Source organism: Mangifera indica, chromosome 13, assembly GCF_011075055.1.
Source record: "Mangifera indica cultivar Alphonso chromosome 13, CATAS_Mindica_2.1, whole genome shotgun sequence".
Lineage (NCBI taxonomy): Eukaryota > Viridiplantae > Streptophyta > Magnoliopsida > Sapindales > Anacardiaceae > Mangifera > Mangifera indica.
Window position 1 is genome coordinate 10331971 of NC_058149.1, and position 15303 is coordinate 10347273.

The window sequence follows — 15303 nt, forward strand, 5'->3', positions numbered from 1 at the left end:
ATACTTATCCTCTCTGTGTAGAAAATTTAAAAACAAATTATTGAAAGATGTAAAATGAATACATTAAAATAATAAAAATAAAAAAAAGTAGTGTAATATTAGTAGTTAACTTATGAGTCGATCCGTACCTATAAAATCAAATACGAGTTTTAAAAATTATCACCTATATAAATCAACCCGTACATGTTTTACCCACTCTTGTTTTTATTCGGTTTGTACTTGGTTTGCTCATCCGTTTGTCAAGTCTAGTATGAATGAATAAACAATAAACATGATTATGTTATTCCATAATGTGTACAAGAATTAATTCAATAAAACTATATGTACCTACTTTGAATATATAAAATAATACACATTTATATGTATACGCATATGATTAGATGATTTTAAATTAATGATATATTTATACTTAATTATATAATAATATATATTAATATATATTTATTTATGTATTCAAAATAAATATATATAATATTTTTTAAATTATATTGTAAAATTAGGGATGATCGTTTTCCTTGTATGGTTATGAATAAAAAAAAGGGAACAAAGTATGGTTGGTCCATGTAAAACATGAATGGGGCCTAATCTATATCACAAGTAGAAAGGGGGCACGCTTTGATCTCATCATCATGCCGCTCACTGACTTTTCCCCTCATTTAACACTAATTAATCAGGTCCACAAAACGTCCTTTGCTTTCTTTATAAGTTTTTTATTTAAATGGGCAACTTCCTGGAGAAGTCTGCTTCAACCGTATAAATAAAATATTAGTTTAAACAGTCTGGTAGGATTCGCAAGTGTCAAGATAAGGCTTAAACGTCCACGTGTGAAAACTATACCCCTAAACGAATGCTAGCCGTGAGATTTAGAGGGAAAACTATGCCGTTTTAACGATTGACAAATGTGGAACGGGGACACTGTATGCTTTGTTACCAAACAAAATCTCGTTACGGCTCACAAACCGTGTGCACATGTAACAAAGCAAAACAAGAAGAAGGCCGTCCCCTAAAATTTGCAGCTTTTTATCGACCAACACAAGGAGGAGCACGGGCTCTGTCTTTCTTCTTTCCTCTCTACTTCCAAGCTTTGAACTCTTGTTATACCGCCGTCTCAACTTTTTCTTCTTATTGAAGGTGAGTTCATGTTTATTTCATGGCGAATTATTGGTATCTCTAGGTTTTTTTTTTAAATTTTTTTATGATGAAGAAAGGTTATTTTTCTAATCGGTGTTGCACTTTGGAAAATCATCGGTTTTCAGTTGAATAAATTTTTATTTTTCTTTTGATCTAAGTTTTTGTAACTGAAAAAGTTAGATAAAGGGTAAGTAATGGAAATGAATGATGAAAAACTGAGGGAAAGTTGAACTTTTGTTCTTGTATGAACTCAAAGTATTACTTTTTAGTACACAGGTTTGAAAGTTTACTATATCTGTAAATTATACTGTAAGTGATTGATTTTTTTTCTTTTTAAGAACAGAATAAATTAATTTTAGTACTTGAAAGTTTTGCTTAATTTGATTTTGCTATTTCAAAAGCGGTAAACTTTAGAGTTAACACTGTTTCTCCTAACATGTTTGTGCTAAGATTTTCTCGATGGAAACTTTTTTTTTTTTCAAAGGATTTTCTACTTTCTCAATTCTCTTCAGCATCTGCTGCACTGTTGCTTTTTTTTGTTGACACGTTTTAGTCAAAATCTAAATAAACGTTGAGTGAAACAGAAAGAAAAGGATATGAATTTACTTGATAGTTTGAAAACTGATGAATTAAGGATCCGCACATGTTTATGTTCTATGTTGTTGTATAGTTCAGTTTTGAATAAATTATTTTGGAATCAATTAGTTATAAAGCAATCAGAGTCAGTTGTGCTGCTGCTTGAGCACGTTTGACTTTAAGAGCTATTTCAGTTGAATAGAATATTTTTGTGAAATAAGTGTTTTATTCCTGTAGATAATTATCCTAGAGTTGGACTTTTGTTTATATGGGATGTTTTTGCAGTTGAAGAATTTTTAGGATGTCTAAGAGTGAAGATTCTGTTAGCCCTGGATGGAGGGCTTCATTTTTCATGCCAAGCACTGAAGATTTTGCAAGAGCTGTAGCTGCTGCTGCCACTGCTGCTAATTCTCCTCGACCATCTGTAGTTTTCTCATCAAAAGATGAGAGTGGTGATAGTCAATTTCAGAAAATGCAGCGCCGAGTTACAAGAGTATTGAAAGGGTTCTCGCATCCTCCTGAAGAGCAAAAAACTGGAACTTACAATCCAGAAGTTCTAACCAGCCAAAAGCGTCAATGGGCAAGCTTTCAGTTGCAATACTTGGTATGTATTTTCATTCAAGTGTACTTCATACAGGAATGCCACTGTTTTATAGTACTTGGTATGTACTTTCTTTCAACTGTACTCCATCCACTAATTCCACAGTTTTGTGTATCAAGATTTTTTGGTAAGTGTCTACCAAAGGATTTGCCTTTGGGCCCAAGTATTTTAATCAACTTTGTATATTTTTGTTACTTGTATAATTGTGACTCAAATCTTTATAATTCTTGTTAATTCAGTATAAAAATTTATTGTCTGAAGTTGTTAACACGCTTGACATCCATTGTTTTTTGTTGTGCATACTCTTTCTAAATGATGTCTTGTATTATTTTTTAATTCTGTTCATTTTGTTTTTATAACAGTTGTCCTATTCAAGTTTTGCAGGTTCATAGGTCCTTGAAAGAGCCATCAAGGCTTTTTGAGAGCATGGTAGTTGTTGGACTTCATCCTAATTGTGACATTCAGGCTCTTCATAGGCAATATATTGCTAGAAAGTCTGAAGGTTCTGGTAAACTGCGAAGCGCTCTCAATTACCAGAATTATTCTCGTGTGGAACCCAATCTTGAACCTCAGGTGGGTATTCTTGTTTTAAAAAATGTTGAATTTTGTTTTGTTAATATGCGACAATGTTTTAAGCATTGGTTTTGTTTTATGTTTCGACTTTCAGGTCTTATTTGCATACCCTCGAGAAAAGCAGCTGCCACTTAAATACAAGGATCTCCTTTCATTTTGCTTTCCTGGAGGTGTGGAGGTTGGGTATATACTTGATTATTTTCTCAAGAAACTAACCTTTTTTATTACTATATTAATCGCAGTTGTGTTAGCTTGCCTGTTCTTGTTTTTTTTTTTTTTTTTTTTTTTTTGAGTCCAGTAGTTGTCACTAGTAAAACTTTAGATGATAAAGAGAGGCTTTGCTAGCCATTTTCACATTCATGACATGCATGACAGCTGTCATGGTACTTCTGAAAATTCTTGTCTTGCCTCTTGACAAACAGAGATGTGTACTTAATTAAGGAAAATGGGCTTAAGATGTGGATTTTGGAAGTTCAACTGATTGAAAGAATGGGTTCCATTGCTAATCTGATTGTATCTTTAAACAGTTATATTGTGAAAGAAAGCAATAACATGCTCTTGTGTTATCATAACTGAATTGATATCATCACGGAGTGTGATGTCTACTTTGAAAAGAGTTGAATTCCATATTCTTATGTGCTTAATTTTTTTGAGCTGACTTTATCCAAAGTCATTTAATCAAGATTGATGTGCCTTCCATATAGATATCTCATACATCTTTGATGTGTTGTTTTAGGTTCATGCTGTTGAGAGAACGCCCTCCATGAGTGAGTTAAATGAAATCCTTCTTGGGCAGGTATTTTTGCTCTCAGATTTTAGTATAATTTTCTTTTCTAGCTGACTCTGTACCTTATCAATCTTCCAAGTTTTGTCCATAACCGGTCTCAGTAAGTTATAGATGTATGTTAGAAATGCGGTTGATTTATAATTATTCTTACAAGAACATAATTATGCAACTATCACGATGCATGATTTACACATTATGGTTTGGCTTGACATCAGTCTATAATTATAGCATTATCACACACATAATGTGCGCTCACCATCACATTGTTATGATTCAACAATGTGGGTTTAGCTGCACAAATTAATTTCCACCTTTTAGCTTTATGTGAGATCATATTCCTTCTGTCTTCCCTTAGGCACATTTCTAGGTGATGCTATAGGATAATGTCAGGCTTTACATTAGCATTCAACAGAAATCTAGTATGTAGACTTCAGAGGCGGCCGTGTAGAAGATGAGATACTGACAATAACTGACAGTTTTTTCTGTTGGTAGCAATTTGAATCTTTAGCATCTAGTTTATATAAACTTTAATCTAGAAATGTTGTTTTTATTTATGGTTTAAAATATATATCTTGTCAAACACCGTTTTTAGTTTTCAATGCTTGTTTTGCAGGAACACTTAAAACAAAGTGATTTCTCATTTGTATTCCGGCTACAGGTACTACAAAATACTGTCATTTTATCTCTACTTTCTTGATTGCTTCTATTATTTATTTTTATCATGTCATTTCTTTCATAAGCATTTACCATTTCCTCTTTCCATTAAAATTTTTGTTGAACTTCTATTATTAGTTTATTGAATGTGTGATTTTCACAGCTGATAATCCCATTCAGTGTCTGCTGGTTGTCGTTTGCATATCTGAGGCAGATCTATTATTGTAATTTATAAGATGGACAGTGTTTTATAGGTTCTGTGGGATCTGCATTTTCATAAGCAGTTAATGGGATATGTCCTTTTTATTTATTTCAATGACATTATTCTGATTTGTTTTTGTTGTTTATGAATTTATGACTCTATTACACCCTTTTTGATTCCTAGGCTGATGGTTCAACCTTGTATGGGTGCTGTATGTTAGTTGAGGAAATAGTGCAAAAACCATCTGGATTGCTTTCCATAATTTCTGATAAGCAACCTTCTTGCCCAACTTTGAGCCGTCATTTGCTGACTACAAGAAGATGTTATTGCATTCTTTCAAGGCTTCCATTCTTCGAGCTACATTTTGGTGTTTTAAATAGGTGTGTGTAATTTACCTTTTGTTATTCTATTCGTTATTATGCAGTCTTGTTTACTTTTCATGTGGTTAATATCTTGATACTGTGCTGGAAATTAAAAGTTTCAGTGAACTAAAAATATATTTGTCCAAATTGCATTAAGCTTCTTGTTGGGTGGAAACGCATTCAAGAGATGAATCTAAACAAATTAAAATATACTTCTTGAACGATTTTTAAAATATGCAATGGCAATGATGATCTTTGTTTAATGTAGAATCTAATTTGACATAGGTACAAATAAAACTTGCGAAGAATTATCAGCTTTAAAAAAAGTATCTTTTGATTGTTGTTTGCATTGATTTATTATTCTTTTCTGTAGCATCTTTGTAGAAGAAAGATTGGAACGGTTAATGAAAGGCATGGACAATTTAGATTTTGAATGCTTAAGCAAGGAACAAAATTTAGATGATATACCATTTGATCAAACATCTGTAGAAGACACGGTGAATGGAACAGCTGAGATATCTGAGTTAAATATGGGTGTTTCAACATCTGGAAGAGTTAATGGTGATTGCCACCTGGAGAATCAGATGCTTGAGGCTGATGTTGACTTGTTGGAAAAAGGTGTCAATGATGATACTGCTACTCCGATAGATCTTGAACCTAAGATGATTAGAACTGAAGGAGAATCATGTGGTGCAGACAGTTTCCCTATGAACAAGCAAGCAATAGAAAGACCTTTACCAAATGCTGTCCTGCCACTCCTGCGCTATTATCAGTATGAAAGCTCTGAATCTTCACCCAGGTATGTTGTTTCAGCCCTTTAATGTCTTTAATACCTTTATGATTAGTAATGCTTTTTGTTGGTGAATTGTTGCTTAAACATTTACAAGTCTTTGTAAGTTAAAGTTTAATCTTTCTCTTGCTAGATTTATTTGACAATCCTGACAATAGCAGATTTGGGATTTGGGACTTGTAGTCATGACTTTGGTAATTTTAGAAGTACTCTGTCAAAAAATGATTTTTGTTTTAAATAAAAGTTGTTTTAAGAAGTTTAATCTTTTTTGAGCCAAATTGTATGGTCCAATAACAAAATGAAATTAAGGCAGTAAAAAAATCACTTAAATAGATTTTACAAGAGGACTTGTGCATATTGGGGACCAAGCTTTTCTGGCTGGCTAACCTGATGTGCAGTGTTGACTGTAGTGTGCTTGAGCATGGAAATGGGATTTTGTTAAGTATTCAGCTACATTTTCACCCAATACTTCAAACAAAAGAACAAATAAAGAAAAAAAAATCATTTATTCATAAGAGAGTATTTACATGGATAGATTGGATAATTCAAGGAGACGAGACCTCCTATTTCCGACCATTCGAGGTACTGAAGACTTCTCAATCAGTCCTAAGGCTGCCTACAACCCTAAGGTTCCCAAAATCCTTAATTCTTTTTTTCTCCCCTATGAAAATCCTAACTGCCCTTTTATATGATAAAATCTAACCTCTAAAATAGGACAAGTGTCCCCCTATCTTGATGTTACTCACCTTTTAAAAAACCATCTTGTCCCCAGAGTGAAAACATGGGATTTTTTTTGCATATAGATATATTTTGCTAGATAAATTTGAAATTTCAAACCATAGGCTGGCAGAATTTGGTTTGACCCACGGGAGAAAACATCTAAACAGTTAATCACATCCTCTCATGGCAGTTGTGATATCTTACCTTTTTTCCTGCTAACTGTCTCTTCTTTTCTTAGTTGCTATCTATTAACTTTCCTTTTTTGTTTCTTCTTATCTGCCAACAATAAACCCTTCCCTTTTTTCCCCTTGTCTCCTTCTTTTCAGCTTTTTCTTCCCCTTTTGCCAAACCCTAACTCAGCACCATTGTCTAACAATTTTTACCTGTTCAATCACTGTCGCCATGGCCTTTCATCTTCCCAATGCCAATTAATCTTTCACCATCATTTTCTGACATTGATCTCACTTCCAAAAGTGATGTTTCAGCTTTGCAATGACCTTCACCGTCCGTTGATGACTTCTAGACTTCCATCTTGCTGAACCACTGTCCTCCCTTGTCATTGATCTATGCTCTAGCCGCAACACCGTTCTATCTTTTCAGCGTTGTTTCAGATTCTTTCATTTTTTTTTTTCTAGTGTCTCTTTGATTTCTCCACCATTTTTTGATGCTGATCTGTATCCCCACACCCATTGTGGGACCTTTCCATCTCCCTTAGGTTCCACCAGAGCTGATTCGACTTCACGTTGGCGGATCTACTCTACCCAAGCTTCCCACCATCAATCTTCCTGTTCCAGTCATCTCCCTCACTAGATCTCACTGCTATAATACCATTTTGTCATGTATCCAACCACAAATTCACCCGAACAGAAAAAAAACCAACGAAGAAAGAAAACAGAAATAATATTATTCATAAAAGGGTATTTACATGGATAAACTAGACAATTCGAGAAGTCAGGGCCTCCCATTTCCAGCCATTCGAGGCACTAGAAACCTCCCAATCAGCCCTAAGGCTGTCCACAACCCTAAGGTTGCCCAAAATCCCTAATTGTTCTTTTCTCCCCCCTTGATAATCCTAATTACTTCTTCATGTAAAACAATCCAGCCTCTAAAATAAGACAAGTGTCCCTTATCCTAAATGAGACTTCAATGTCAGAGGCAACATTTATAGCAATCTTACCCTTAATACTATCTGTTATAAATCTGCATTCAAATTTCCTGTCTCTGTCTTGACTGTGGTGGCTTATTGTTGTTGCGCTTATTGGTGATAGTGCTAATGGTCATCGAGTGACAATTACTCTTAACTTATCTATCATTGCATTGACATTTTGTCAGTTAAAGTAGTAAACCAGTTGGTCCAACCCTGAGGAAAGTATTGTATATTTTGCATCTGTATTATTGAAGTTTTAAGACAGATGAGTTCCATATTATGCTTGCACTTTACCAGGTAGCATATGACCCTCGCTAACCTGTGCTCTTAGGTATCTGCCATAACTAGATAGCCTACAGTTATAGGTTGAGTAAGTTCATGTAGTTAATTGTAATTCTTATTTAAATTTATTATGTTGCCTGATCAAATCAGCATTGGGTTGCTTAAACAACTTGGATATTTGAGGCCTTGGCAGACTAATTTTTCTTTATATTGACTTTTGATGTATTGTTGGAAAGCTTTGCTTTTATTATCAAATTCTGTGAGGCATGACTGGCCTGAAAGTATTGGTGCATTGATTACATTGCAATCTTGCAAACTCATTGTCATTTTCAATATTTTGGGTTTGTGTTACATTGATTGAGTGAACTTTTTGCCTTCTCTTATATCTTGCTTTTGCAATTACTGGAGCTGCCTTAGCATGCCTTTTTAATTGTTTTGTGCAGTTTCCAAGGTTCTCCCTGTGAAGACAGGAACTTTAGGAGTGACGTTGATGATACAGAGACAGACGAAGCATCTTTCTCTGGGCAGGAAGATTCTGGTGATAATATTGATATTCTTGAATGGGCTAAGGTTTCCATTTATCTTTTTTTTAATACCTTATAATATATTGTGTGGGAATCTCCTGTGTCTCTTAAAAGTTTGACCAATTTCACCAAATTTCCAGGCAAATAACTATGGATCATTGCAAATTCTGTGCGAGTATTACCACTTGCGTTGCCCTGCAAGGGGTACAAAACTTTGTTTTCATCCATTGGAACATCTTCATCCCTTGGAATATCATAGACCAGATGAAACAATTTTACACACTGCTGGGACCACTATTGATTTGAGATCATGCAGTTCCAGTCTGGAATTTGTGGAGGTAGATGTGACGCCATCTTTTTTTTTTTTTTTTTTTTGCATATGTGTGGTTAATTCTATTGTTTCTTGCTAGAAATTGTGTATCTATCACATTTCCAAGCATGTTAGGACATTTCATCTTATTGTTTTTGCTTTGATCAGGCACATACTGCACTCTGGGCAGAGGAGGAAGCTACTGCACTATCAACATGGACTGTTGCTTGTTTATGTGGTTCCTTGCGGCTTGAAAATGTAACTTTATGTCTCTTTTTTGGATAATTTCTCATGATTTTTGTCCTCTTTCAGATTCAAGGTATTTCATTGAATTAAATTCTTGGGAGGATTGTTCATGGCTGTAGTCTGTTATAATTCTTGGGACAAACATGTCTAAATTTGTGCAATTTCTGTTTTGAGGATGCAAATTTATTGAGTATAATGATGCTTGCATGAGTAATGCATCTCTGATATTTTAACTCATCCATTGGATAGAGATATCGCTTTGATTTTAGTTTTTGTGTCAGAACTTATTGCTTTTAACTTGGATTAGTAATGAAATATTTTTATTCCGTGGTAATTTAGTCAAAATGAAGAAGATGCTGCATATGCTTGATATATATCCATGCTGATTAGATCAAATGGGATTGTGCTATATTGTTATGTTGGATGCTAATTTGAATGTGTTTTCCTGTAATGCTTTTTCTTTGGACCTTCATAAAAAGGCTGAAGATTGTACTTATTTCTTCCTGCAATTTGCAGGTGTTAACATTGTTTGCTGGAGCTTTGCTGGAGAAACAAATCGTTGTTGTTTGTTCTAATTTGGTAATACTTTCTTGGAGGTTGATGATTGTTTATGCATGGGGATTACAGTCCTCTCTATATAAGATTCCTTTTTTATCCAAATCTATTGTAGGAACATATAAAATTCATTATTTCAAATTTAAATATGGATATCTTATCCTGAAAGCTCCTTGGACCAAGCAGCCCTATTGGCCATTTAACTAATTGATATGAACCGTTTGTTGGTTAGGTTGGTTTGGGATTTTTCATTACTTGTGTACTGCAGTGCTCTGATTGAAAAAGATGGCTTAGTTGGGCCTAAAAGATTTCCATGGGTCTATTTAATAAATTATCCAATGCAGATTCCTTCCATCCAGAACCTTGAGAAAATTTAGTCCGATACTTTGGATCTTTTGCTGTTTCTTTTACTTTTATATATTGATGCTGAACTGTGAATGGAGAAAATTTTGTGGACTTATATTGGGTTTCTTATTCTTGTATACAGGGAATCTTATGTGCATCAGTTTTGTCTATTATTCCTCTAATACGTCCCTACCAATGGCAAAGCCTGCTAATGCCAGTATGGTTTACTTCTGACCTTGATTTTTGTTTAGTGTTTCTTGACTGTTGCTTCATTATGATATTTTGGTGTATGGATTTACAGGTTTTGCCAAATGACATGCTGGACTTCCTTGATGCACCCGTTCCATATGTTGTAAGTACTCAATGTTGTAGTTGTGGTGATACTGATATTTTCAGATGTGCATTGTAGTTGTAATAGATATGCTGTTTATGGATGCATGGTCATGTTCAAGTCATATAATTCCAAAGGAGATATGAGTTATAGTTGTTTATGGTATAAAATAATAACTCCTGCATTGTTGCCATCTCAGCACCTTTACAAGTATATAGATGTTAAATTTATCAGGAAGAAACTCCAGCATGGTCGCCATTGCATATCTTTACAACTATTATGGATGTTGTTTTACCAGAAAGAAAAACTGAAGAAATATTTTCCTCTAGATTTTTTCCCAAGGAATAAGATAAATTTGGCATTGTGATGCTCTTATGGAGTCTGATCTGTAATGCGTTTCATGTTTAGGAACTGTCATCTTTTTCTTGGTGCTATTTCTGGCACTCCATTGCCTAATAAAAGTAACTTTTGTAGGTTGGTGTAAAGAACAAAACCAGTGAAGTGCAGTCAAAGTTGACAAGTGCCATTCTGGTTGATGTTAACAAGAACCAGGTTTGCATCATATTCTGCTATTCTATTTGTTATCTGTTCTTTTAACTCACTTTGAGTTAGGCTGGATGTTAAGCATGTACTAACTTTGCATGTTAGATATATAAACCTAGTGGAGGATTTATATTGAATTTTTTGTCCTTGATTTTTATAAAGCAGTAATATCATATTTTCTGTAAGATTGATATCAATATTTGCAATCATACATAGGATTATTTTATGGTTTACATTTTAAAAATGCTTTCCTTCTCCACTAGTGTTCATTGGGAAAATACTTCATTGGCATCTTTTTGTGGCTTTAGGAGTGGCAGCCCCCATACTTGTATTATTGACTTATTATTGTCTTCAGTGGATGAATGGGAAAATTGGGAGCCTTAATTTTGGGAAACAATGCAATCATATTATGTTAATGACTTTTGAACCATTCTGTTGAAGGAAAAAGAAAAGACCTTTCAACGTTTGGAGTTTGATTAATAAAAACAATTGTTGTTGTGGTATTTGATGTGTGCTGTATTTGGGGTGTGGGCAGAGAGTTTGTGGATTCAATCCTTTCTAGAAAGGATGTACTGTTCCATGGGTTGGGTCCTGGCAAGTATTGTAGCTTCAAATTTACTTATGATGTGTAACAGTCTGCTGCATGAGTACCCAGATGAAGCTTTTTTACAAAATGCTCTGCACTTCTTTTAAGTCTATTGAGTTTCATGCTTGCATTTAGCTTCTTTTGATTTTTTTTTTCTTTTTTTGATATTATGCTCTTTTTCTGTATATTTTTTTAATAATTGGATTGCTGGTGTAACAGTGGTGATCAACTGTTCTATTTTCCATTTTATGATGTAATAGGTAAAGGCACCATCAATACCTCAACTCCCACAACACAAGGAGTTAATTGCATCCTTAAGTCCTTATCATGCAAGGCTTGTGGGAGAAAGTTATTTGGGGAAGAAAAGACCAATTTACGAATGCACAGATGTGCAGGTATGCCTTTGTGCTTAGACTATCTTTGTACTTAGTATAAGTCTTCCTCCCCCTTCTTTCACCTCCCATTTTCTATTTGTTACTTGCAATAAAAGCTTTATGCAACAATGTATCAAGTTCTTGTGCAGTATAGATGGCTATAACTCATGGACAAATAATTGAATTAATTATGTTGCAGCTCCATGTTGAACTTCATTAAATGAACTAGATCTCCTGTTCCCTGTGTTCTTTAGTATTATGTTTTTGTATTGAAACACAAATTTGAACAAAATCACTGTTTGAAATTATAAAGGGAGCTCTGCCTTGTGGTTTCTAGAGTTATTGAGTTGACCTCTTATTAGTAAAAATGAATTTGCATTTTATAGTTTCTACTATTATGAAATATCAATTTTTCAAAACAGTTAGCATCACTAAACTTCTATTTGTTATCATTTCTTGAGCACTATAGCCTAGAAGTTAGGCAATTATTTATCTCATCTTCATACTACCCTATCATTTTTTGTTAGCGTTCTTCAATTGCTTCTTCCCTCCATTCTGAGAAAAAGATGGTTAACTGCCCATTATATTACATTTTCATTTTCTAATCTTGATCTGTTGGATACTGATCTGGTAGTCAACAATTAATCAGATCAGAAATGGAGAACTTTTTTATCAAATTTAACTTTGGGCCCTGGTCCTGGCATGCAACACTTAATTTTAAGAATCACATTCCTCATAGGGTAGAAGTCAGTGATATTTTTCTTCTACGTATTTGAGTTTATTTTTCATTTTCGTTTTCTAATATCAAATCTCACATTATGCATTGGGAAGGACATTTCTACTATTTAGGGAATGGATGTACATGTTCTTGCATGCTTGATGTTTCCAACCATCTTGGTTTTATGGGAATATTCCCCAGACCTGTGAATCATTGATCTGCCACTTTGATATATGTTCTGTATCTTGTCTAACGGTTTACTTTATGTTAGTAATTTGTGCCTCTGTAATTTCTTCGTCTTGTTGAGTGTTGTTTGTGTTATGATATGTGTAGGTTGAAGCTGCAAAGGGTTTTCTAGCTGTGTTAAGATCTTACTTGGATTCCCTTTGCTCTAATCTTCGCTCGCATACTATCACAAATGTACAATCAAATAATGATAAGGTTCGTAATTCTTCCAAATTGTAGTGTTTCATGTAGAACAATGTCCGCATGGCTGTACCAAGTAAATATTTTACATGTGTGACACTTGATAATTCTTTGGTTCTCTTTTTAGAATCTAACTTTCTGGGAAAAAATTATTTAACTCAGTGGAACAAATTGGAGAAACATGAAATGATTCTATCAGTAGAACCATATTTTTTATATATAGGCTGTATGTCATTTAGAAAAAGGTCTTTAAATAAATTATGTAAATAAATGAGACATTCAATTGAGAATGATAGTCCAAAATATCCTTTGAAGCCATTATTTGGTGCTCTGGAGAAAGTCTTCTGTTGCCCATAGTGTGCAAGACTTCATTCTCTTAAACCTAACACTTAATGAAGAAATGGCGGAAGTTAAAACACTATACATTTTACTCTTTGCAGAGCATTGGATAACAACTTTTGTTTATGTGAAGGTCATTGGTTTTAAATCCCTTCTGTTTAGCTGGTCAAATAGTTGATGCCCTTTTTTCTCTACATTCTTGTAGAGGAAGTACATTGCTTGAAGCACAGAGAGTAGTATATATTAACTCTGTGAACGTAATTGTATTATTCTGCATGTTAACATTGCATTTTTTAATACTAAATAAACATTGTATTGCTTTAAACCTGATTCCAGAATCTTCCTCATGTAGGTATCATTGCTTTTAAAGGAGAGTTTTATTGACTCATACCCTAGTCGTGAAAGACCATTTATGAAGGTTAGTTTTTTTGAGCATTCAGCATATATTTCTGTTACAGTCCTGGTTTCTTTCTCCACAACAGTAGCAGTTCCTCTCTTCTTCTCAGTCCAGAAAACCCACCCTGTAGTATCCTTTTCTCAACCACAACCAAGCAACACAAAAGATATTTAGATAATAATCAGTTTTAACAACATAGATACATAGATTGACGAGTAAACTCAACAACCTTCATTGATCATATTCCAGCTACAATATCCAGATTAGTTTTCCATTACAATGAAACAGTAAAAATTAAGAAAATGCATTGCTGTTCAAGAAGCTGAATCTCTCCCTGAATTTCCTAGCTTTCAAGAGGCTAGGCACTCTCCCAAACTCAACCAGAGCTGCCCATAATTTTGCAGAAAAATATCCTCCCATCTTTTCTCTTTAATGACTACTTTATATTGCACTTTACCCATCTTTCTTTGCCTCCCACTTGTCCTTACCTTTTTGGCAACCGTACCCAATTGTTCCACCTCACCATGGGGTAGTGGTCCTCTGTTTTTGCCCCTAGCTTTCTTCTTGTACGCCTTGGGTCGTAACAATTTCCCATAATTTACAATTTTGCTTCTGTATTTTTGAACTTTTTGTCGTTTCATAGACTAGTAAAAAAATTTTCATGACAGCAATTTGTTATTACCTTAAGCCAAAGTATTGTGATGTAATCAGTGCTGCTTGGTGGGTAAATTGAGGAAATTAGCATGTTGCCTGGCTTATTTGGGACTGATCCTTTTGTTTAGGATTATATATATTTTGAGCAATAATACTATGTGTACCTATTTTATGTACATAAATAGATACACAATCATGTAGCTTATCATGTCATTAGGTGTTATTTTATCCTTAATTCAAAATAACCTAATCACATAATAACACATAAATATATATTTATTTGTGTATTCAAAATAGGTATATATAGTTTTATTAATATATTTTCTATCTGTGTGGGTTAGAAAATCAAAGCTTTACAAAGTTATACTGGTTGCTTCAGTCAAATGCATTTGTAACCTTGATAGTGATTTCTGTTTCAACAAAACTATGCATATACACTTTAAGTACACAGATGATGTGTCATTATATAATTAGATGAGTTTGAGTTAAAAATAAAGTAGTACCAATCATATGATGATATGTTATCGTATACCCAAATTGTGTATCAAAAGTGTGTATACATAACATTGCTCCAATATTAAATATTGAATGCAGTTTAAATTAGTAGGAGCTGAAAGAATTCTGACTGAGTTTTTGTTTATGCCAAACAGCTTTTTGTGGACACACAGCTTTTCTCTGTACATACGGATCTTGTTCTCTCGTTTATCCAGAAGCAATAGTGGTGCTATGTAAGAATGATCTGCAATTGTATTTTTGTTAGTTCTGTAATGCATAAAGTTTAAACTGTTTATTTATGATAAAGTTTTAGTGTGGTTTAAACTTCAAAGTTGCTATTTCTTATTATCAATATCAGAAAGTGTAACAAAAAGAGAATCTCCTTGCTCTGTCAAACACATTTTAATGGTTTTAAATGAGTATACAAAATTTATAAGACAACCCAATTTTTGAGGTTGTAGTTGTGTAAGTTGAGCCAGTCTCTCTTCCTTGTATAAATTTTACAGTTTCTGTCAAGTGGCTGAAAATATTTACAAAGTGAAAATGGTCAGGAAGGTATAGTGATATGAAATTTGATTGAATCTGCTAGGCGTATGACGGACAGATGCCTACCTGTTTCGATTGCTTCTTCAGTA

General features: G+C 33.9%; 1 protein-coding gene across 2 annotated transcripts; it reads left to right on the forward strand.

The window, feature by feature from the left end:
- Positions 1-863: 863 nt before the first annotated feature.
- LOC123194655 lies at positions 864-15137 on the forward strand. 2 transcript variants are annotated; one of them, XM_044607986.1, is made up of 19 exons: positions 864-1131; positions 1993-2311; positions 2693-2881; positions 2976-3059; positions 3618-3677; positions 4282-4326; positions 4708-4904; positions 5260-5685; positions 8269-8395; positions 8490-8687; positions 8828-8917; positions 9422-9484; positions 9948-10022; positions 10107-10157; positions 10611-10688; positions 11526-11660; positions 12691-12798; positions 13475-13540; positions 14824-15137. In XM_044607986.1, exons 2-19 carry the CDS (start codon positions 2009-2011, stop codon positions 14890-14892), a joined length of 2364 nt encoding a protein of 787 aa, XP_044463921.1. In that variant the 5' UTR covers positions 864-1131; positions 1993-2008; the 3' UTR covers positions 14893-15137. The 2 variants fall into 2 exon arrangements, with proteins under 2 accessions (XP_044463921.1, XP_044463922.1); XM_044607987.1 differs by lacking the exon at positions 864-1131 and having other exon boundaries at positions 2150-2311; positions 2685-2881.
- The last annotated feature ends 166 nt before the right edge of the window (positions 15138-15303 follow it).